Here is a 25,343-nt window from a genome sequence, read left to right as displayed (position 1 = left end):
TTTCCATGCTGACTTTGACTTGACCTCAATTGTCTGTAAAAAATCTTCTCTGTCACGTCTGGAGGATATGGAATGATACATTTAATTTTTTCATAGTTGCATGTAAATGTAAATACAGTGAAATCCCCATACTAGGATAATCCCCTCTATAACAATAAACTATTCTATTAATTCAATGTAAAATTCTTCTCAATTTAATGATAAATCTCTCCATTACAGTTGCCTTTTCAGACCCGGGTAGTGTTCTTTCCTCCCGGTACTATGATAATCCAAGCATAAAAGTAATTAGGAACATCTGTTACTGGCATACAAATGTTAAACTTTCCTGTTGTAAAAGCATGGCAAGCAAGAGTGTTTATAGCTGGGTACGAACCTTAAGGGTGGGTATGTTGAGCAACTCTGGGAACTTGAAGCTACGGAATTCCAGGAAGATCAAGGTACCGGTAGTGTGCATTCCAGAAAGATTTGAACAGCAGTACTGTAGCTGCAGACAAATTGCTGAACCTCACCCAGTACAATGAGGATGGATTTAAGAAGGTCCTTGAAACTGGTGCTGTTTTTGTTGACCTGACTACTGCTTATGATACCATCAACCACTAACTTCTCATACACAAGCTGTTTAAAATGACAGAAAACTTCAAATTTACAAGAATCATTCAACACTTGTTACTGAAAAGTAGATTCAAAGTGACACTTCAAGGTAAATAAAGTCACTGGAGGAACCAGAAAAATGGTCTCCCACAAGGTAGTATCCTTGCACCAGTTCTCTTCAATATTTTACACTAGTGATTAGCCTATTGGACTGAATACCAGGCATTTCCTATTTGCTGACAATCTTGGTGTTGGAACAAAGTCCAGATTATTTTGGGAAGTAGAATCCAGGATGCAGAACTGCCTCAATGAATTATCCCTGTATTACAGGGACAACTACCTTAAGCCAAATTCTAGGAACACACGTTACACTCTTACATCTACACACTCCTGCTGCTAATTGCAAACTAAACATCAGTTGCGAAGAAAGGCAGCTTGAGTTCATCCCTGTTGTCAAATACCTTGGAGTTCAGCTTGATACTTTTAGAGAACATTGTCATTCCATCAGTGTGAAGGTCAGACCCAGGAATACTCTAGTACGCATGTTAATGGGGTCAAGCTGGGAAGCACATCCAGCAACTGTACGAACCACGGCCCTGGCACTTTCTTTCTCTACAGCTGAGTATGCTTGTCAACTCTGTCCATTCCAAGAAAGTGGAATTGCTTTTAACGACACATGTCGTGCAGTTTCTGGCTGCTTCAAACGGGCAAACGTCGAATAGCTGTACCAGACTTGTGGCATAACTGCACGTTCAATCCAATGGCAAGTAGCAGCTGGAACTGAGAAACTCAAACAAGAGGTGGACAACCGTCATGAAGTAGTAAAACAACACCAGGCCAGCACATGGTACAGAAGAAATGCAATATTACCAAACACATGTGCCTATTGTCCTGCATCAACCCTGTTATAACCCTGCTACAATTAGAAAGTTGATAGCATGGTGGAGGTGGTATGTATTAAAAAATACCACATAGTCTCCAAATAAGAACATCTATGACGTTGATCTGGTCTAAAAACTAAAGAAATCACTGAGGAGAAAGCCTTTGAGTAGATGGGCATCCGTTTGCAGATGTCAACAATGTAGTCCTAGTAGTGATATACTGTATTTTCTGGCAGTGTAAAAGGGGGGCTGATAATTATGGTAGGGAATTATTAAGAAATGTAAAGCTATTTTCATATGTTGCCACTATCAATGCTTTATACTTGTTAGTTGTTGGATGTTGAAGTAACCTAGGAATAATTTTCATGCTGAAAACTCATATGATATGATCAGAAGACCCTAATAATCCAAAAGTTCTTGTAATCCATATAACAACTTTCAAAACAGGCATTTTAGACTCAATACCAGTTTGTTGAATTGTTAATATGATCACAAAACTTGGTAATTCATTACTGGTACTATTCTGTTTCAGATTGTAACAAAGGAATCATTTTACCCACCTGTGTCAATTACTGACCTTAGAGTCACATATAATGATTCTTCACTTATTCTACATTTCACTTCTCCTGGTGCTGAACTAGACTGGGGACAAGGTAAGTCTTCACTGCAATTTACAAGGGAAATTGGAAATTGCAACATCACAAAGGAATGGAACATTCATGTTTATACTGAAGGTATGGAATGGTGCAAGAGGCCCTCCATGGCTCAGGCGGTAGCGTGCCAGCCTCTCACCACTGGTTTCTGTGGTTCAAATCCCAGTCACTCCATGTGAGATTTGTGCTGGACAAAGCAGAGGTGGGACAGGTTTTTCTCCGGATACTCCAGTTTTCCCTGTCATATCCCATTCCAGGAACACTCTCCAATATCATTTAATTTTGTTTGTCATTCCTTAATCATTGCCCCAGAGTAGTGCGACAGGCTTCGGCAGCTGGCACAATTCCCTTCGTCGCTGCTAGATGGGGGCTTCATTCATTCCATTCCTGATCTGGTTGAATGACTGGAAACAGGCTGTGGATTTTCATTTCATGGAATGGTGCAAGATAAGTACATAAACAATACCTGTTTCAGGCCAGTCAGGTTGTTCATATGTCACTCCCAAACTGATTAGTTACAGGTAAATCACCTTCTGTATACAAAGCCCAGTAGAGGTAGACTGTGAGGTGCTTGCCAAGAGATACTAGCAGGATTTAAACAATTATCTCTGGTTGAAAGGGCCTGGATAATTGGTTTGCGTGAGAGTGAGCCATCTGTGTTGGCTGTAGCTGCACGTCTATGGCACACTGTGTCTGGCTGCAGTGGCCATATGAAGGAATATATGCTCAAGAGAACTGGGATAGGACTAACCTGACGGGGATTGTTGCATCATTAAGATGTCCCGGATAGAACACAAGTAACAGAAACAGCTATTCCAGCTACTGTTGTACGACACGTTATGCAAAAAATGATTGGTAATTGTATGCATGCAGCTAGCTTATGATCTCATGTCCCTGCAACAAGTTTACATGGACGTGTGAGGCTGATATGGTGTTGGAAACGATCACACTGGGACTATAAATGGCAGAGTAATATCTTCAGTGATGAATTGCACTTTGGTGATAGCTACAATAATCATTGCAATCGTATCCAAAGGCATAAAAGGGAGAAGGGCGGTGCCAATCTTCTTGTCAAAAGGCACATGTGGCCAACCTCAGGCTTTACAGTTTGGGGTGCTATTGACTTCCAAGTAAAATTGCCATTAGCAATTGTTGAAGGTTCAATGACTGCTCAACGGTATGCAGACAGGGTTGTCCATTCAGTCGTTGTCCCTTTGACAATGAACAACACAAATGGGGTTTTTCGGCTGGGCAATGCCCACTCTCAAACTGCAAATATCTACAGGGAAGCTCTCCAAGGCATTGCACTTTTACAGTGACTCGCCAGGTCCCTAAACCTAAGCCCTATTGAACATGAAAAGGAAATGATGGATATGTGCCTAAACAACCCCTTCAACCATCTCAATCTGCAGGCAAACTGATCCTTTCAGTGTAGCAAATATGTCCCACAATTCTAACTTTGTCCACATAGGAGAACAGAAGCACCTTATCATCACATCAATGTGTGAGGCTGGCATGGTGTTGGGAACAATCACACTGGGCCAACAAATGACATAGTGTTGTCTTCAGTGATGAATAGCACTTATGTCATGGCCACAATGATCATCACAATCAAGTCTGATGGTGTACCAGGCTGGACCCGAACATCTCTTATGGTGATGCAATTTCCACTCTGCCTAATATACTTTCCTAATGGTACAATATTAATAGGTGTACTTGGTCTCAAATTAGCCATTATGAATGTTAAGGAAATCCACAACAGCCAGGACCAGTAGCAACAAATAAATAAACTAAGTAAATATACAGTCAACTAATGAGCCTGGATTTTCATGACCTGTGGTATCTTCATTCTAAAAGTCTATTCATTTCTCATGAATCTGTAATAGATTTAAAACCTTCATTACGATTTACATTTTGTAAATTATGACCATTCAATTTGATCTAATATGTTAAGTGATTTTTACAGATTCTAAACAATACTCCCTTATAGCCATGATATAGGCCTTTTTTTGGGGCTTATCCCCTGTCAAGAATACAAGGTGACATTCTTTACGTTTTCCAGAGAACTTTGCTCCACATCTTCAGAAGAAAATCTCAACTGTTCATGAGGAAGTCCAACAATATCTGGCAAATACACTCATGTTCATAAAAACCAGAACACCTTGAAAGACTAGAGGTAGGAAGTTCATATTCACATGACATGTGCATTAGGATGTTCTGAAGAAATTATCAGCATTTGAACCATGTCAGCATTCAGGTTCAAGGTCCACATCGATATCTCGGCGCACCACCACCGACTGTTAAAATGTGCCTGCGGCTCTTGTTGTAGCTATAAACCGATGGTAAATGATCGGTGTGACCTCAGCAGATGTGCAGGATGCCTTGCAGATGTATGCGAGAACTGTAACGTCAAATGAGTGAGTTTGAAAGAGGGCGCATTATTGGTGTGAGAGAGCGTGATGCATCCATCTGGGAAATTGCTGCTTGTGTGGGACGAAGTGTGTCGGCAGTGCAACGGGTGTGTACAGAATGGTTCACAGAAGGCCATAGAACACAACAGGATGGGTCTGGTCGCATCACACAGACCACCCCCTGAGAAGATTGACACCTCATCCGAATGGCATTGCAGGACAGATTTGCATCCTCCTCGGCTCTGGCACAATGGTGAAACAGTGTAACACCACATACACTATCAGGAGTCATCAGGAGATGCCGTATTTCAACAGGGCAATGCACAACCACTTTTTGTGCATGAACATGTGCCTTCTTGTTGTCACAGGATGTCAGACTGTTGCCCTGGGCCACCTGATCACCGGACTTGTTGCCAGTCGAAAATGTGTGGGATATGGTGAAACAACAGGTGTGGCAATGTGACCCAATGTCAACCACCAAAGATGAACTGTGGAACCAGGTGAATGCAGCATGGATGGCTGTAACCCAAGACACCATTTGCACATTATACGTGTTGATGCCATCACGCATGGAACAAGTTATCAGTGCCTATGGAGGACACAGTGCCTACTAGGCAACAGGACAACATGCTGAACCTAGGTGACTGAAATGCTAATCGTTTCTGCAGAACATCTGTGAATATGAACTTCCTATTTCTAGTCTCTCAAGGTGTTCTGTCAGTCACTACTGATCTGCATTTAGGGCAGTTGCCCAGGTGGCAGATTCCCTATCTGTTGTTTTCCTAGCCTTTTCTTAAATGATTTCAAAGAAATTGGAAATTTATTGAACATCTTCCTTGGTAAGTTATTCCATTCACTAACTCCCCTTCCTATAAACAAATATTTGCCTCAATTTGTCCTCTTGAATTCCAACTTTATCTTCATATCACGATCTTTCCTACTTTTAAAGACTTATTCGTCTACTGATGTCATTCCACGCCATCTCTCCACAGACAGCTCAGAACATACCACTTAGTTGAGCAGCTCGTCTCCTAGCTCTCAAGTCTTTCCAACCCAAACTTTGCAACATTTTTTTAATGCTTCTTCTTTTTTTTTTCTTCATGGGGCATCTAAATATTGGTTCCTAATTAGCATTGACCTCTAAAATCTTTTGCTACCATGTTTTTCCTTCATTCCCACCTAGATATACCCAGGGCCGGTTTAAGAGGGGGGCTAAAGAGGCTGCAGCCCCAGGCCCCGCGTGCCAAGGGACCCCGGCCCTTGGCCAAACCTAAAATTGTATAAAAAGGCCTGCTGCTCCACCTCCGTGCATGTATATGAATATTTACGCTCGCAAAATATCGAACACGCACTCTTCCTTCCTTCTTATCAGTTGTCCGCTTTAGTATTTCATCATTGCTAGAATCAATTCTACAAATCCTCGCTACTTACGCACTGTAATTATTGTAAAGGTTATTGCTGACGAAAATTTAAATCTGGCAGCTTGCAAGTACGGGCAGAGGGGGAAGGTGGTGAAGAGGTCTAGGAAGTGAGCGGGAGGGGACAGGGGAAGCACGGTGGAATGCGCATGCTATACTATATCTTTGCATCAGGAAGATAACTTCCAGTTCACCTCTGATTATTGAACCATTCGTAAGTCACAGCTGTAATGTTTTTGTAAAATGGATAGAAAATATCCTAGTGGTGCCAAAAAACGTAAGTTCTGTTTTGTATGTCGATTTGATAGTGATGATGAGACAAATGTAAAATATGTTTTGGCATTATGAAATATTAACATGAAAAATAGAGAAAAATTGTAGTCTATTTCAATACTTCCCTATTCATTAATTTAAGTACAAGTAGTTCTATAACAACTTCAGTATGCTAGTCTTACGTGATGTTACGAAGAAGGGGCCCCACATTTTTAAATAGCCCAGGGCCCCCAAACACCTTCATCCAGCACTGGATATACCTGCTCCCTTCACAAAGCTACAGGTTGTTCTTAATGGGTCTTCTTGGATTTTTTCAGTAGGCCTAATTAAGGACACTTTTATTCTCCATCCCGTGGAGTAGGGAAAATAATAGTAATCCACCAGCTGTAATAATCACTATCACTATCACTATCACTATCAGCCATATTCAATCGTTTTTACGATGTGGCCTCTTTAAGTCCGAAGCAAGGTAGGTTTTCATAAGGTCTCTCCATCTGGGACGGTCTTGAGCGATGTTCTGCCAATTGATCCCAGTAATCTTCCGGATGTCTTTATCCCATCTGTCCGGTGGTCTTCCCCTTGGTCTGAGATGATCTTTCGGACACCACTCAAGCACAAGCTTTGTCCACCTACCATCAGTTCTCCGAGCAACATGGCCTGCCCACTGCCATTTTAGGGTAAATACCCTTTCTAAAATGTCACTGACCTTTGTGACTGACCTGATGTAATCTGCTCTCTTCCTGTCTTTCTTCGTCAAGCCTAGCATGAATTGTTCCATAGCTCTTTGGGTTGTTCTGAGTTTTTGCTTAACAAACTCGCTCAATGTCCAGGTTTCACAACCGTAAGTCAGTACGGGGAGAACACTCTGGTCAAAGACTATCTTCTTTAGGTGGGGTGGCATGTTGGATTTGAAGACTGAAGAATTTCTTCATGTTTACAAGTTGCCCAAGATAGACAAATTCATTGACCTGTTGTAATGTGGTGTTTCCCACATGCAGCTTTCCTGCTGGGGCCCATTTGTTAAGTATTACTTTGGTTTTAGAAAGGTTCATGGATAGTCTCACTTTTTGACAGATAAGGTATAATATATTAGATGGTATCTTGCCAGTTATATTCGTGTTTTTCTTCGTGTATGGCAATCCTTTCGATACTTAAGCATTTAACCAAACGCAGTGTAGTGTAGTGTAGATACATTGTAGTATAGATACAGTACATTTAGATAGTGCCGTATCTTGCCTGCTATATTCGTGTGTTATTTTTCATGTGTATCTATTAGACCGTAATACTAATAATAATTTGTCTAAGCATTTAGCTTCGTTGGTAATCTTTGAGTACAGTAGTTCTTGCAAATTTCATTTCTGTTGTGCTTAGTTTAGTGACATACAGTACGGTACCGGTATCGTAATTAGGATACGTCTGAAAGTAGTTTAAAATTACTGTAGTGTACTGTACAGTAGTATACGAGTAATACCCTATTAGAATTTAGTGTGATTATTTTATTATTGTAAAATATTTGTGTAGTACTGGTGTAGTAGAGGTATCCGTAGAAACTCTTACTAAAATACTGTTGTTGTAATTAGAATAGGCTTAATTGCAGTTTGGAATTGTGTAGCTCTTGTGTAGGCTATTACTTTTGATATTCAGTAATTAACAGCAGTTTTTATCCTGTCAGGGGTTGTAGGATAAAAAAAATAGAGCACGACTAAGTAGTATTGTAGTGTAGTTGTATATTAATTACCTTGTTGTTGTGTACTATCCCAGACAATATATCCCTCCATTCATTTATTTTTTGCAAATAAGTTATTTTATTTTTAATTTCATTTTTTTCCCCGTAAAGAATGGCTAAGGAGCGCGAGTGTACTTACTGTGGGTGTGGCGAGGCATTGAGGGGTATGAGGGAGGAGTTGGAAAGTTTGAGGGAGATAATTAGGATTCTCACAGAAGACAGGAAGGAAGATAGGACTCCCTCAAACAATGTACAGGTTACAGTAGGTGTACAAGAGGGAGGGGAAGGAAAGGGAGAGTTGTAGAAGACAGGTGGTCTAACGTTCTAAGGGGAAGGAGATTGCAGGCTAAGGGCTCTATTCAGGATCAGAATTCAGAACAGGTGTCTGTGCGAAATTGGTACGAGTCACTCCAGGTAGAACAACAGAGGGAAGATGAGGGACAGGGAACTGTTGCTGAGATGTGTGGAAGTAGGAGGAAGGGAAAAGGTAGGCAAGGGAAATGCAGAGTAGAGGATAGGAAAAGACAGGTGGAACATAGTTGGAGATATGTGGGATCTGGTAAATGCAGCACGGGTGAAGTTTAAGAAAGCGGAGATTGTTATTAGTGGAATACTGTGTAGAAGGGATACTGACTGGAGGGTGATTGGACTATGGAGTGGGTATGTGGGAAACTGGGAGTGAAATTTCTAGATCCTAATGGGTGGGTAGGAGATAGGGATCTGCGCTCAGATGGCCTTCATTTAAACCGCAGTGATACAAATAAGTTAGGAAATTTGTTTGGAAGGGTAATAGGGAGATACATTCAGGGAAACAGGATGGCCTAGGGAGCGGTGATAAGGGAACAGGGAACTGGAAATCAAGTAGGGATGACATAAAATTGTTAGTGTTGAACTGTAGAAGTATTGTAAGGAAAGGAATAGAATTAAGTAATTTAATAGATATATATTTTTAACAGATATTGTAATAGGAGTTGAATCATGGCTGAGAAATGATATAATGGATGCAGAAATTTTCTCACGGCACTGGAGTGTGTATCGTAGAGATAGGATAGGAAGGGTGGGAGGGGGAGTGTTCATTCTGGTGAAAGAAGAATTTGTAAGCTACGAAAAAGTTAAAGATGAGACACATGAAATTAAAGGTGTAAGGCTCATTTCTAAAGATAATAGGCAACTTGATATATTTGGAGTGTACAGATCGGGAAAGGGCAGCACTGACGCGGATTCGGAATTATTTGATAGGATAGTCAGCTATGTGGGAAACGACATGGAAAGAAATGTGATTGTAGCGGGAGATCTGAAATTTGCCAGATGTCAATTGGGAAGGAAATGCGAACGACAGGAAGCATGACCAACAAATGGCAAATAAGTTAATATGGGAAGGACAGTTGATTCAGAAAGTGATGGAACCAACCAGAGGGAAAAATATCCTGGATGTCGTGCTGATAAAACCAGATGAGCTCTATAGGGAAACTGAAGTAATAGATGGTATTAGTGATCATGAAGCTGTTTTTGTGGTAGTTAAAAATAAATGTAATAGAACGGAAGGTCTTAAAAGTATGGCTGACAAAGCAGGCATGAGGGAGTTTCTAAAAAGTAACTATGATCGGTGGAAAACGGTAAATAAAAGTGTAAACAGACTCTGGGATGGGTTTAAAGAAATTGTTGAGGAATGTGAAAACAGGTTTGTACCATTAAGGTTGGTAAGGAATGGTAAAGACCCACCTTATTATAATAGAGAAATAAAGAGACTAAGAAGGAGGTGCAGACTGGAAAGAAATAGAGTTAGAAATGGCTGTGGAAGTAAGGAGAAATTGAAGGAACTTACTAGAAAATTGAATTTAGCAAAGAAGGCAGCTAAGGATAACATGATGGCAAGCATAATTGGCAGTCATACGAATTTTAGTGAAAAATGGAAGGGTATGTATAGGTATTTTAAGGCAGAAACAGGTTCCAAGAAGGACATTCCTGGAATAATTAATGAACAAGGGGAGTGTGTATGTGAGGATCTTCAAAAGGCAGAAGTATTCAGTCAGCAGTATGTAAAGATTGTTGGTTACAAGGATAATTTACATGTAATTAATCTCATAATAGAACCGTATTGAGGACAATATATTAAAATTATAAAATCCTTTTAATAACAACCACCTACTCAATACAATATATTACTCATTGAATTATAAAATAAGACACCTCATGATTATTTTATAATTCAATGAGTAATATATTGTATTGAGTAGGTGGTTGTTATTAAAAGGATTTTATAATTTTAATACAAGGATAATGTCGAGATAGAGGAGGAGACTAAGGCCAAAGAAGTAATAAAATTTACATATGATAACAATGACATTTATAATAAGATACAAAAGTTGAAAACTAGAAAAGCGGCTGGAATTGAGCAGATTTCTGGGGATATACTAAAGACAATGGGTTGGGATATAGTACCATATCTGAAGATCTTATTTGATTATTGTTTGGTTGGAGGAGCTATACCAGATGAATGGAGAGTTGCTATAGTAGCCCCTGTGTATAAAGGAAAGGGTGATAGACATAAAGCTGAAAATTACAGGCCAGTAAGTTTGACATGCATTGTATGTAAGCTTTGGGAAGGCATTCTTTCTGATTATATTAGACATGTTTGTGAAATTAATAACCGGTTCGATAGAAGGCAATTCGGTTTTAGGAAAGGTTATTCCACTGAAGCTCAACTTGTAGGATTCCAGCAAGATATAGCAGATATCTTGAATTCTGGAAGTCAAATGGACTGTATCGTGATTTACCTGTCTAAAGCATTTGATAGGGTGGATCATGGGAGACTACTGGCAAAAATGAGTGCAATTGGACTAGACAAAAGAGTGACTGAATGGGTTGCTATATTTCTAGAAAATAGATCTCAGAGAATTAGAGTAGGTGAAGCTTTATCTGACCCTGTAATAATTAAGAGGGGAATACCTCAAGGCAGTATTATCGGACCTTTATGTTTTCTTATATATATAAATGATATGAGTAAAGGAGTGGAATCGGAGGTAAGGATTTTTGCGGATGATGTTATTCTCTATAGAGTGATAAATAAGTTACAAGATTGTGAGCAACTGGAACGTGACCTCGAAAATGTTGTGAGATGGACAGCAGGCAATGGTATTTTGATAAACGGGGTTAAAAGTCAGGTTGTGAGTTTCACAAATAGGAAAAGTCCTCTCAGTTTTAATTACTGCGTTGATGGGGTGAAAGTTCCTTTTGGGGATCATTGTAAGTATCTAGGTGTTAATATAAGGAAAGATCTTCATTGGGGTAATCACATAAATGGGATTGTAAATAAAGGGTACAGATCTCTGCACATGGTTATGAGGGTGTTTAGGGGTTGTAGTAAGGATGTAAAGGAGAGTGCATATAAGTTTCTGGTGAGACCCCAACTAGAGTATGGTTCCAGTGTATGGGACCCTCACCAGGATTACCTGATTCAAGAACTGGAAAAAATCCAAAGAAAAGCAGCTCAATTTGTTCTGGGTGATTTCCGACAAAAGAGTAGCGTTACAAAAATGTTGCAATGTTTGGGTTGGGAAGAATTGAGAGAAAGAAGAAGAGCTGCTCGACTAAGTGGTATGTTCCGAGCTGTCAGTGGAGAGATGGCGTGGAATGACATTAGTAGACGAATAAGTTTGAGTGGCGTTTATAAAAGTAGGAAAGATCACAATATGAAGATAAAGTTGGAATTCAAGAGGACAAACTGGGGCAAATATTCATTTATAGGAAGGGGAGTTAGGGATTGGAATAACTTACCAAGGGAGATGTTCAATAAATTTCCAATTTCTTTGAAATCATTTAGGAAAAGGTTAGGAAAGCAACAGATAGGGAATCTGCCACCTGGGTGACTGCCCTAAATGCAGATCAGGATTGATTGATTGATTGATTGATTGATTGATTGATTGATTGATTGATTGATTGATTGATTGATTGATTGATTGATTGATTGATTGATTGATTGATTGATTGATTTCTCACTCTTCACCTGGTAGTCCTAGATTGGAGAGTCTGATTCTAGCCAGTGCCTCACATTCAAAAAGTATGTGTTCAGCTGATTCCTCTGCTTCATTGCATTTCCTACATATGCTGTCTCTTATTACTCCAGTTCTATGTAGGTGTTTTTCTGATGGCAGTGTCCTGTCAACAGTCCTACTACCCATCTTATATTTTCTCTGCTGAGTTTCAACAGTTCTTTAGTATGCTTCTTGTTTGGTCCTTTCATCAATTCCTTTGCAAGCCTGCATCCTGGAGTATTTTTCCAGTTCTCCTTTTGTTTCTTTTGTACCCATTTTCCTATGTAGTGTCAGGCTTGTCCATAGGAAATCCCACGTGCAGGTTCTGGGCCTACAAAATATGTTTCTGCCCCTTTTCTGGCCAGTTTATCTGTCTTTTCAGTTCCTTCTATACCTGCATGCCATGGTACCCATATTATTTTGACATGTTGTACTTTGAGAGCTTCAGGAGAAGTGAATGGCAATACCAGACAATTCTGGATGTTATCCGGACTGCTTCTAATGCCTTAATGGCCGCTTGGCTGTCCATAAAAATGAAAATTCCTATAGTTCATTTTCAGATTTTCTTCAAAACATGTTGTGTTAGCTATCACTTCAGCTTGAAAGACTGTAGTGTGTTTGCCCAGGCTCATTTGGATTGATCTCTCAGGTCTTCCCCTGTTGATCCCTCCTCCTGTGCCATCCACAGTCTTTGAGCCATCAGTCCACCACACTATATCTTCTTTTTCAGTATTCCATTTGCTGATATCCCAGTCTTCTTTTTTCATTATCTGGGTCTCAAACAGTTTTTCAAAGTTGTACTTTGGTATCATATGATCAGAAGGCATGTGTAGAACTTCCTCTGTTATTACTCTGTTAATTTTACAGTGTCCTAGATTGGATCTTTGTGCATTCCAGCACACTAATTGTGCCAATCTATATGAACTCATTCTAGCCTGTCCTTTTATGAAACTACATAGTGATGCGAGGTCTAGTAAGGTATTCAAGGCTTCTGTCGGTGTAGTTCTCATGGCCCCAGTTATGGCTATGCATGCCATTCTTTGTAGGCTATCCATTCTACTGCTGACTTTTCCTTGACTACTTTCTGCCACCAGATGATTGCAGCATAGGCCATCAACAGTCTAATGATAATTGTGTATATCCACATTACCACTGATGGTCTTCCAGATGGCTCTTTTACATGCACACAGCAAGTTCTTGGCCCGGGTTATGTTCCTTTCTGTATGTGGATTCCAGGTTAGATTTTTATCTAACACTATGCTGAGGTGTAGTGCCTGTTCTTCCATATATATATCTTGTCCAAATAGCTTCAGTGGTGATCTCTTTTCTCTCTGATTTTCTCCTTCTTGTAAAAGGGGCCGGAGTTATCTTGTTCGGGTTGACTGATAGTTGTTCTTCACGACACCAGTCCTCCACAAGGTTAAGTGATCTTTGCAAGAGGTCCTGGATAACACTCATCACCTTACCTCGTACCACAACCACTAGATCATCTGCGTATCCTTGTGTATAGAAACCCTGTTCATTGAGCATAGCTATGATTTTGAGGCAAAAGAACTCCTCCCTGAGCACAGCCTCGGGTGGCCCTAACCATCAGCGTTTCTTCAAACAGGGTTGCTTTTATCTTCCTACCGTCTAACATGGATTTAATCCATTTGACGACGGATTTACTCACCTTGCTCTTTTCCAATGCTTTGATCATAGACTCATAGCTTGTATTGCTGAAGGCTCCTTCTATATCTAGAAATGCCGCCAGTGCAATTTCTTTATATTCTACGCTTTCCTCTAGTTTACAAACCAACTGGTAGAGTGCTACTTCAGTGGATCTGCCATGTCTACACCCAAACTGATTTTCATGTAACATTGAATTCAACTGCACCGTTCTTCTGATATATTTATCCAGAATTTTCTCCATTGCTTTCAGCATGAAGGAGGTTAAACATAATGGTCTGTATGGTTGGGCTTGGGCATAATTTGCCCTTCCAGGCTTAGGTATGAATACCGCTTTAGTTTCAGACCATGATTTTGGTACGTACCCTAAAGCTAGACTAGCTCGAAAAGGTCCGTCAGGGCATTGACGAGTATCTCCTGTCATTCCTGTAGGAGTATCGGAAGTATCTCATCTGGCCCCGAAGCCTTTATAGGATGAAACGTGTCGATTGCCCATTTCACATGGTTATGTTTTATTATTCTGTTGGCACAGTTCCGGTCTGCTCTTCGAGCTCTGGTCTCTGCTCCAACCATTTCTTCTTCTGTCATCTCCTCAGCCTCAGGAAAGTGACATGCCATTAGCATCTCCAGCGTGTCCTTCCCCGCCTAAGTGAATCACCCTTGTGGTTTCTCTAGTGTCCCTACTTAATTTATATGGGTTGCTTTCAGAACCTTCTGGAGCCTTGCTGTTTCAGTGTGTGATTCCACTTTCTCACAGAACAGTCTCCAATATTTTCCTTTTGCTTTCCATATCTCTAGGTTATACTCAGTGAGTTTCCTATGATATACATACCATTTCTAGATGATATTCTATACAACATCCTAACCTCTTTTTTCATTTCGGCTAGTTTGTTGCACCACCACCTTCCTTTTTTGGTGTTTTTCTTTTCTTTGAGAGGACAGTTGTCATGGAATGAGTCTATAAAGGCCTCTTCTAATAGTTCCCCTGCTTCATGCAATTCTTTCTGTCCTCTCACGTTAGCTGGAATTTTTTGTACAGCCTTCCCTAGAACTTCTCTGTATATATCCCAGTTAGTTACTTTTGGGTCTCTGTACATCTCAGTCCCACCTCACATCTATTGCAAACTGGATGTGCTGGTGGTCTGCCAATGAAGGTTCCTCCAGCACCTTCCAGTCTTTAATAAAGTTTGCAACATGCGTAGTGCTTAGTGTAACGTCTATTACCTCCCTACGATTTTTATTTATAAATGTAGGCTTGTTTCCTAGGTTTAGTATCATCAACTCAGTTTCAATAATAAACTCTGGTAAAGACTCACCTCTTGCATTACAGTTCGTGCTGCCCCATGCCGTGTGGTGTGAATTTACATCTGCTCCAAGGACTAGGTGTTCGCCTTTCCTCTTTGTATCGCAAATTAGGTTCTCAATTTCTTCTGATGTGGCAGATTAGTTGAGTCATATGCAGAGCCTATGGTTATTTCTCTGGATCCCTCCAAATTTCCAAGTTTAATCTTGGCCACTGGTAAGTACCGTGAAGAATGTTCCTGCAACATAAGACATTTTAGTTTTCTGTTCACAAGAAGACATGTCCTGGGTGTTTCCGATGTTGTATCGTACATCAGCCTACCTCCAGATTCCGCCAGTCCTGCTTCTCTGCCCTTGACTACCCAAGGCTCTTGAATAAGGGCCACGTCAATAGCCTTGGACTTGAACTTCCTGACAAAATTAGCCACAGCTGCTTTTTTATGCTGAAGATTGGTGTGTAGGACCTTCGGCACCATCTTTATGAACATTGGGTTTTGTTTTTTCCCTGATGACCTGAAACTTGATCTGCGCAAGTCTGAGCTTAGCCTTAAGTCTTCCCTTTTTGAGCTCTTCAAAATCTCTTTCACCAAGGGCTAAAACGACTGTCCTTCCTGTCTTGTCGATTGAAGTGGCATTCAGCACTCTCCACTCTTGCGTTATAAGTTTGGTATCGTGCTGATTGATTCTGACAAGAACATCCTCTACTTTCATCTTGTCAAAAGGAGGTGGAAACTTGGAGCTGACCTTGGTCGTGTTCAGCACCTTTTATGCATCTGTCACCTCTAGATTCTCCCATTTCCATGGGTTACAATTTGATACTGTCTGTTCCAGCCAACTTTTTGTTTCTAGATTTGCACAGATCAGTACCAAAGCTCCACTTTCCAGTCTTGTTGACTCACGGAAGCCTGGCAGACATTCGTCTGACAGCAGCTTCATTTGCGCCATCAGAGCAGATAACAATTCAGTCACGTCCTGCTCCTTGAGTTTTCCATCTGGAAAGGTCTTAGGTATTACTGCGACCTTAACTGAGGATAGTCTTTCCGAAAAGGACATGACTTTTTCTTCCTTCTCTTTCTTGGAGGGTGGTTTTGTAGCCAAACTTGATGGCGTGCTTTCCTCCGACCTTGACCATTTGGGTGTAGTCATTAGCATAGCGTCTCGCCGATCCCTGTTCCTTGGCTTCTTCTCCACCCAAGTTCCAGCCACTATCTTGGCTTCTTTCCTCGCCTTCTTTTTTTCCTTGTAGTAGGCACTTGTCTGAGGTGGTCTATCTATATGCATCCTATTTAGTTTCGATGCCGATATCTTCAGGTCTTTCTCAGTGAAATCTCCTGTTTCCTTTAGTCCAGAAGTCTGCTTTCCTGTTGCTTCCTCTGTTTCTCCTTCAGATTTAGATTCAGCCTGCCCTACTGGGACTTCTTTCTCCATATTCTCCTCTTGGGCCTGCCACTGGACCTGCTCTTCTGGAGCTTCCATAGCTTCCTTGGTCTTTGTTTAGGTGGTTCATTTGGAATGTCCATGATTCCATATGACGTAGGGTTTTTGCCCCTTCTAGAATCCTGAGCGGCGTTCTCACCATCTGTGATGAGGCATTCCGCCAGACATTGTCCCCCCGCAACTCAGGCTCTCCGTAGCAGGCACCGCGCCCCTCAGCCGTCCATGCAGAAGTCCGCCCCTGGCCCAAACCCGACCAGGTTTGTTCCACCTTCAGTAGACCTATTCACGTGGTCCCCACTTGGCATTACCATGACTGAGTTTACAGCTATGGGTTCCCCTAGGTTGGGTTCACCCCAATCCCAATCCGCGGCTCGTTCAGGCTACGTAGGGCAAAGTGATGTGTTGGGTCCAGCACACCACAGTGAGCTTTCACCTCAATCACCAGCACTCACTTCACCTGAACCACCGTATCACACAGGCGGAGGTAGCATGGATGCCTCTCTAGCATGAATGGGTTTGTAACGCTAGTCTGTTATCGGAAATCACCCAGAACAAATTGAGCTGCTTTTCTTTGGATTTTGTCCAGTTCTTGAATCAGGTAATCCTGGTAAGGGTCCCATACACTGGAACCATACTCTACTTGGGGTCTTACCAGAGGCTTATACACCCTCTACTTTACATCCTTACTACAACCCCTAAATACCTTCATAATCATGAGCAGGGATCTGTACCCTGTATTACAATCATATTTATGTGATTACTCCAATGATGATCTGACCTTATATTAACACCTAGGTACTTACTGTACAATGATCCCCAAAAGGAACTTTCACCCCATCAATGCAGTAATGAATACTGTGTAGGAGGGATACTGACTGGAAGCTAATGAGGGATTTAAATGAGACTTTTGAGTGGGTATGTGGGAAACTGGGAGTGAAATTTCTAGATCCTAATGGGTGGGTAGGAGGTAGGAATCTGTGTTCAGATGACCTTCACTTAAACCACAGTGATACATACAAGTTAGGAAATTTGTTTAGAAGGATTATAGGAAGGTATATTCAGGGAAACAGGGTGGCCTAGGGAGCAGTGTTAAGGGAACAGGGAACTGTAAATCAAGTAGGGATGACATAAAAATTTTAGTGTAAAGAAAGGAATAGAATTAAGTGATTTAATAGATATATATTTACCAGATATTGTATTAGGAGTTGAATCATGGCTGAGAAATGATATAATGGATGCAGAAATTTTCTCATGTAACTGGAGGGTGTATCGTAGAGATAGGATAGGAATGGTAGGAGGGGGAGTATTCATTCTCATGAAAGAATAATTTGTAAGCTAAGAAAAAGTTTTAAAGGTGACAAACATGAAATTCTAAGGGTAAGGCTCATCTCTAAAGATAATAGGCAACTTGATGTCTTTGGAGTGTACAGGCCAGGAAAGGGTAGCGCAGATGCTGATTCAGAATTATTTGATAAGATAATGAGCTATGTGGGGAACGATAAGGAAAGGAACGTGATTGTTGCGGGTGATCTCAGTTTACGTAATGTCAATTGGGAAGGTAATGCGAATGACAGGAAGCATGACCAACAAATGACAAATAAGTTAATATGGGAAGGGCATCTGATTCAGAAAGTGATGGTACCAACTAGAGGGAAGAATATTCTGGATGTGGTGCTGGTAAAACCAGATGAGCTTTATAGAGATACTAAAGTAAGAGATGGTATTAGTGATCATGAAGCTGTTTTTGTGGTAATTAAAAATAAATGTGAAAGAAAGGAGAGATTAAAATTAGGACTTTTAGGCAGTACCATATGGCTGATCAAACAGGTGTGAGGGAGTTTTTAATAGGTAACTATGATTGGTAGAAAACGGTAAATAAAAATGTAAAACAGACTCTGGGATGGTTTTAAAGCAATTGTTGAGGAATGTGAAAATAGGTTTGTACCTTTAAATGTGGTGCGGAATGGTAAAGATCAACTATATTATAACAGGGAAGTAAAGAGACTAAGAAGGAGGTGCAGGTTGGAAAGAAATAGAGTTAGAAATGCTGTGGAAGTAAGGAGAAATTGAAGGAACTTACTAGGAAATTGAATCTAGCAAAGAAGTCAGCTAAGGATAACATGATGGCAAGCATAATTGGTGGTCATACAAATTTTAGTGAAAAATGGAAGGGTATGTACAGGTTCTTTAAGGCAGAAACAGGTTCCAAAAAGGACATTGGAGGAATCATTAATGAACAAGGGGAGTGTGTATGCGAGGATCTTCAAAAGGCAGAAGTATTCAGTCATCAGTAAGTAAAGATTGTTGGTTACAAAGATAATGTCCAGATAGAGGAGGTGACTATAACTAAAGAAGTATTACCTATGACAACAATGACATATACAGTAAGATACAAAAGTTGAAAATTTGAAAGGCAGCTGGAATTGATAAGATTTCGTGGGATATACTAAAGACAATGGGTTGGGATATAGTACCATATCTGAAGTACTTGATTATTATTTTCATAAAGGAGCTATACCATATGAATGGAGAGTTGCTATAGTAGTCCCTGTGTATAAAGGAAAGGGTGATAGACATAAAGCTGAAAATTACAGGCCAGTCAGTTTGACATGCATTGCATGTCAGCTTTGGGAAAGCATTCTTTCTGATTATATTAGACGTGTTTGCAAAATTAATAACTGGTTTGACAGAAGGCAGTTTGGGTTTAGGAAAGGTTATTCCGCTGAAGCCCAACTTGTAGGATTCCAGCAAGATATAGCAGATATCCTGGATTCAGGAGGTCAATTGGACTGCATCGTGATTGACCTGCCTAAGGCATTTGATAGGGTGGATCATGGGGGACTACTGGCAAAAATGAGTGCAATTGGACTTGACAAAAGAGTGACTGAATGGGTGGCTATATTTCTAGAAAATAGAACTCAAAGAATTAGAGTAGGTGAAGCTTTATCTGACCCTGTAATAATTAAGAGGGGAATTCCTCAAGGTAGTATTATTAGATCTTTATGTTTTCTTATATCTATCAATGATATGTGTAAAGAAGTGGAATCAGAGATAAGGCTGTTTGCAGATGATGTTATTCTGTACAGAGTAATAAATAAGTTACAAGATTGTGAGCGGCTGCAACGTGACCTTGATAGTGTTGTGAGATGGACGGTGGGAAATGGTATGATGATAAACGGGGTTAAAAGTCAGGTTGTGAGTTTCACAAATAGGAAAAGTCTTCTCAGTTTTAATTACTGCTTTGATGGGGTGAAAGTTCCTTTTGGATATCATATGAATATATCCCTCCGTTCATTTATTTTTTTGCAAATAAGTTACTTTATTTTTTAATTTAAAAATTTTCCCCCGTAAAGAATGGCTAAGGAGCGCGAGTGTACTTATTGTGGGTGTGGTGAGGCATTGAGGGGTATGAGGGAGGAGTTGGAAAGTTTGAGGGAGATAATTAGGATTCTCACAGAAGACAGGAAGGAAGATAGGACTCCCTCAAACAATGTACAGGTTACAGTAGGTGTACAAGAGGGAGGGGAAGGAAAGGGAGGAGTTGTAGAAGACAGGTGGTCTAATGTTCTAAGGGGAAGGAGATTGCAGGCCAAGGGCTCTACCCAGGATCAGAATTCAGGACAGGTGTCTGTGCGAAATCGGTATGAGTCACTCCAGGTAAAACAACAGAGGGAAGATGAGGGACAGGGAACTGTTGCTGAGATGCATGGAAGTAGGAGGAACGGAAAAGGTAGGAAAGGGAAATGTAGAGTAGAGGATAGGAAAAGACAGGTGGAACAGGGTCATGGGAAGGAGAAAAGGGAGGAGGAAGTAGCTTCTGCAGCTATCAGGATAGATAGGGCTGACCAGGAGGGGAGGGGATCAAATGAGGTGGGTAGGGTTGAGGCTCTGGTCATGGGGGATTCCATCGTTAGACACGTGGGGAAAGTGTGTGGAGGAAAGGGAACCAGGGTAGAATGTTATCCAGGAATTAGGTTGAGGCAGATGTTGAGGAAAGTAGAAGAGAGGGAGGAGGGGAAGGAGAAGGTGGTAGTGTTTCATGTTGGTACCAACAACGTAAGGCAAGCTGATATAAGTACCAACATGGTTGGAGATGTGTGGGATCTGGTAAATGCAGCACGGGTGAAGTTTAAGAAAGCGGAGATTGTTATTAGTGGAATACTGTGTAGGAGGGATACCGACTGGAGGGTGATTGGGGATTTAAATGAGACTATGGAGTGGGTATGTGGGAAACTGGGAGTGAAATTTCTAGATCCTAATGGGTGGGTAGGAGATAGGGATCTGCGCTCGGATGGCCTTCATTTAAACCGCAGTGGTACGTATAAGTTAGGAAATTTGTTTGGAAGGGTAATAGGGAGGTACACTCAGGGAAACGGGATGGCCTAGGGAGCGGTGATAAGGGAACAGGGAACTGGAAATCAAGTAGGGATGACATAAAATTGTTAGTGTTGAACTGTAGAAGTATTGTAAAGAAAGGAATAGAATTAAGTAATTTAATAGATATATATTTACCAGATATTGTAATAGGAGTTGAATCATGGCTGAGAAATGATATAATGGATGCAGAAATTTTCTCACGGCACTGGAGTGTGTATCGTAGAGATAGGATAGGAAAGGTGGGAGGGGGAGTTTTCATTCTGGTGAAAGAAGAATTTGTAAGCTACGAAAAAGTTAAAGATGAGACACATGAAATTCTAGGTGTAAGGCTGATTTCTAAAGATAACAGGCAACTTGATATATTTGGAGTGTACAGATCGGGAAAGGGTAGCACTGATGCGGATTCGGAATTATTTGATAGGATAGTCAGCTATGTGGGAAACGACATGGAAAGAAATGTGATTGTAGCGGGAGATCTGAATTTGCCAGATGTAAATTGGGAAGGAAATGCGAACGACAGGAAGCATGACCAACAAATGGCAAATAAGTTAATATGGGAAGGACAGCTGATTCAGAAAGTGATGGAACCAACCAGAAGGAAAAATATCCTGGATGTCGTGCTGATAAAACCAGATGAGCTCTATAGGGAAACTGAAGTAATAGATGGTATCAGTGATCATGAAGCTGTTTTTGTGGTAGTTAAAAATAAATGCGATAGAAAGGAAAGTCTTAAAAGTAGGACTGTTAGGCAGTACCATATGGCTGATAAAGCAGGTATGAGGCAGTTTCTAACAAGTAACTATGATCGGTGGAAAACGGTAAATAAAAATGTAAACAGACTCTGGGATGGGTTTAAAGAAATTGTTGAGGAATGCGAAAACAGGTTTGTACCTTTAAGGGTGGTAAGGAATGGTAAAGACCCACCTTATTATAATAGAGAAATAAAGAGACTAAGAAGGAGGTGCAGACTGGAAAGAAATAGAGTTAGAAATGGCTGTGGAAGTAAGGAGAAATTGAAGGAACTTACTAGAAAATTGAATCTAGCAAAGAAGGCAGCTAAGGATAACATGATGGCAAGCATAATTGGCAGTCATACAAATTTTAGTGAAAAATGGAAGGGTATGTATAGGTATTTTAAGGCAGAAACAGGTTCCAAGAAGGACATTCCAGGAATAATTAATGAACAAGGGGAGTGTGTATGTGAGGATCTTCAAAAGGCGGAAGTATTCAGTCAGCAGTATCTAAAGATTGTTGGTTACAAGGATAATGTCGAGATAGAGGAAGAGACTAAGGCCAAAGAAGTAATAAAATTTACATATGATAACAATGACATTTACAATAAGATACAAAAGTTGAAAACTAGAAAAGCGGCTGGAATTGATCAGATTTCTGGGGATATACTAAAGACAATGAGTTGGAATATAGTACCATATCTGAAGTACTTATTTGATTATTGTTTGGTCGAAGGAGCTATACCAGATGAATGGAGAGTTGCTATAGTAGCCCCTGTGTATAAAGGAAAGGGTGATAGACATAAAGCTGAAAATTACAGGCCAGTAAGTTTGACATGCATTGTATGTAAGCTTTGGGAAGGCATTCTTTCTGATTATATTAGACATGTTTGTGAAATTAATAACTGGTTCGATAGAAGGCAATTCGGTTTTAGGAAAGGTTATTCCACTGAAGCTCAACTTGTAGGATTCCAGCAAGATATAGCAGATATCTTGGATTCTGGAGGTCAAATGGACTGTATCGCGATTGACATGTCTAAAGCATTTGATAGGGTGGATCATGGGAGACTACTGGCAAAAATGAGTGCAATTGGACTAGACAAAAGAGTGACTGAATGGGCTGCTATATTTCTAGAAAACAGATCTCAGAGAGTTAGAGTAGGTGAAGCTTTGTCTGACCCTGTAATAGTTGAGAGGGGAGTTCCTCAGGGCAGTGTTATCGGACCTTTATGTTTTCTTATATATATATTTATATATATAAATGATATGAGTAAAGGAGTGGAATCAGAGGTAAGGCTTTTTGCGGATGATGTTATTCTCTATAGAGTGATAAATAAGTTACAAGATTGTGAGCAACTGCAACGTGACCTCGAAAATGTTGTGAGATGGACAGCAGACAATGGTATGTTGATAAACGGGGCTAAAAGTCAGGTTGTGAGTTTCACAAATAGGAAAAGTCCTCTCAGTTTTAATTACTGCATTGATGGGGTGAAAGTTCCTTTTGGGGATCATTGTAAGTATCTAGGTGTTAATATAAGGAAAGATCTTCATTGGGGTAATCACATAAATGGGATTGTAAATAAAGGGTACCGATCTCTGCACATGGTTATGAGGGTGTTCAGGGGTTGTAGTAAGGATGTAAAGGAGACTGCATATAAGTCTCTGGTAAGACCCCAACTAGAGTATGGTTCCAGTGTATGGGACCCTCACCAGGATTACCTGATTCAAGAACTGGAAAAAATCCAAAGAAAAGCAGCTCGATTTGTTCTGGGTGATTTCCGACAAAAGAGTAGCGTTACAAAAATGTTGCAATGTTTGGGTTGGGAAGAATTGAGAGAAAGAAGAAGAGCTGCTCGACTAAGTGGTATGTTCCGAGCTGTCAGCGGAGAGATGGGGTGGAATGACATTAGTAGACGAATAGGTTTGAATGGCGTTTATAAAAGTAGGAAAGATCACAATATGAAGATAAAGTTGGAATTCAAGAGGACAAACTGGGGCAAATATTCATTTATAGGAAGGGGAGTTAGGGATTGGAATAACTTACCAAGGGAGATGTTCAATAAATTTCCAATTTCTTTGAAATCATTTCGGAAAGGGTTAGGAAAGCAACAGATAGGGTTATCTGCCACCTGGGCGACTGCCCTAAATGCAGATCAGTATTGATTGATTGATTGTAAGTACCTAGGTGTTAATATAAGAAAAGACCTTCATTGGGCAAATCACATAAATATGATTGTTAATAAAGGGTACAGACCTCTGCACATGGTTATGAGGGTATTTAGGGGTTGTAGTAAGGATGTAAAGAAGAGGGCATATAAGTCTGTGGTAAGACCCCAACTAGAGTATGGTTCCAGTGTATGGGACCCTCACCAGGATTAGTTGATTCAAGAACTGAAAAAAATCCAAACAAAAGCAGCTTGATTTTTTCTGGGTGATTTCTGACCAGAAACAGGTTCCAAGAAGGACATTCCAGGAATAATTAATGAACAAGGGGAGTGTGTATGTGAGGATCTTCAAAAGGCAGAAGTATTCAGTCAGCAGTATGTAAAGATTGTTGGTTACAAGGATAATGTCGAGATAGAGGAAGAGACTAAGGCCAAAGAAGTAATAAAATTTACATATGATAACAATGACATTTACAATAAGATACAAAAGTTGAAAACTAGAAAAGCGGCTGGAATTGATCAGATTTCTGGGGATATTCTAAAGACAATGGGTTGGGATATAGTACCATATCTGAAGTACTTATTTGATTATTGTTTGGTCGAAGGAGCTATACCAGATGAATGGAGAGTTGCTATAGTAGCCCCTGTGTATAAAGGAAAGGGTGATAGACATAAAGCTGAAAATTACAGGCCAGTAAGTTTGACATGCATTGTATGTAAGCTTTGGGAAGGCATTCTTTCTGATTATATTAGACATGTTTGTGAAATTAATAACTGGTTCGATAGAAGGCAATTCGGTTTTAGGAAAGGTTATTCCACTGAAGCTCAACTTGTAGGATTCCAGCAAGATATAGCAGATATCTTGGATTCTGGAGGTCAAATGGACTGTACCGCGATTGACATGTCTAAAGCATTTGATAGGGTGGATCATGGGAGACTACTGGCAAAAATGAGTGAAATTGGACTAGACAAAAGAGTGACTGAATGGGTTGCTATATTTCTAGAAAATAGATCTCAGAGAGTTAGAGTAGGTGAAGCTTTGTCTGACCCTGTAATAATTGAGAGGGGAGTTCCTCAAGGCAGTGTTATCGGACCTTTATGTTTTCTTATATATATAAATGATATGTGTACAGGAGTGGAATCGGAGGTAAGGCTTTTTGCGGATGATGTTATTCTCTATAGAGTGATAAATAAGTTACAAGATTGTGAGCAACTGCAACGTGACCTCGAAAATATTGTGAGATGGACAGCAGGCAATGGTATGTTGATAAACGGGGCTAAAAGTCAGGTTGTGAGTTTCACAAATAGGAAAAGTCCTCTCAGTTTTAATTACTGCGTTGATGGGGTGAAAGTTCCTTTTGGGGGTCATTGTAAGTATCTAGGTGTTAATATAAGGAAAGATCTTCACTGGGGTAATCACATAAATGGGATTGTAAATAAAGGGTACCGATCTCTGCACATGGTTATGAGGGTGTTTAGGGGTTGTAGTAAGGATGTAAAGGAGACTGCATATAAGTCTCTGGTAAGACCCCAACTAGAGTATGGTTCCAGTGTATGGGACCCTCACCAGGATTACCTGATTCAAGAACTGGAAAAAATCCAAAGAAAAGCAGCTCGATTTGTTCTGGGTGATTTCTGACAAAAGAGTAGCGTTACAAAAATGTTGCAATGTTTGG

The 25,343-nt window shown here is 40.4% G+C and overlaps 1 protein-coding gene across 3 annotated transcripts in view; it reads left to right on the top strand.

The window, feature by feature from the left end:
* Window positions 1-25,343, top strand: part of LOC136877157 (calcium-activated chloride channel regulator 4) — a 115,804-nt gene that overhangs the window by 70,981 nt on the left and 19,480 nt on the right. For 2 of the 3 annotated variants that reach the window (XM_067150966.2, XM_067150967.2), the window contains exon 11: window positions 2,005-2,125. In XM_067150966.2, coding sequence (XP_067007067.2) covers window positions 2,005-2,125 — 121 coding nt within the window. Of the gene's footprint in view, window positions 1-2,004; window positions 2,126-14,985; window positions 15,072-25,343 lie in introns of those variants that run through there. The other variant, XM_067150969.2, reaches the window with a different exon arrangement.

The sequence above is a fragment of the Anabrus simplex genome, chromosome 7 (assembly GCF_040414725.1).
Source record: "Anabrus simplex isolate iqAnaSimp1 chromosome 7, ASM4041472v1, whole genome shotgun sequence".
Classification (NCBI taxonomy): Eukaryota; Metazoa; Arthropoda; class Insecta; order Orthoptera; family Tettigoniidae; genus Anabrus; species Anabrus simplex.
This window is presented reverse-complemented; position numbering and strand designations above follow the sequence as displayed.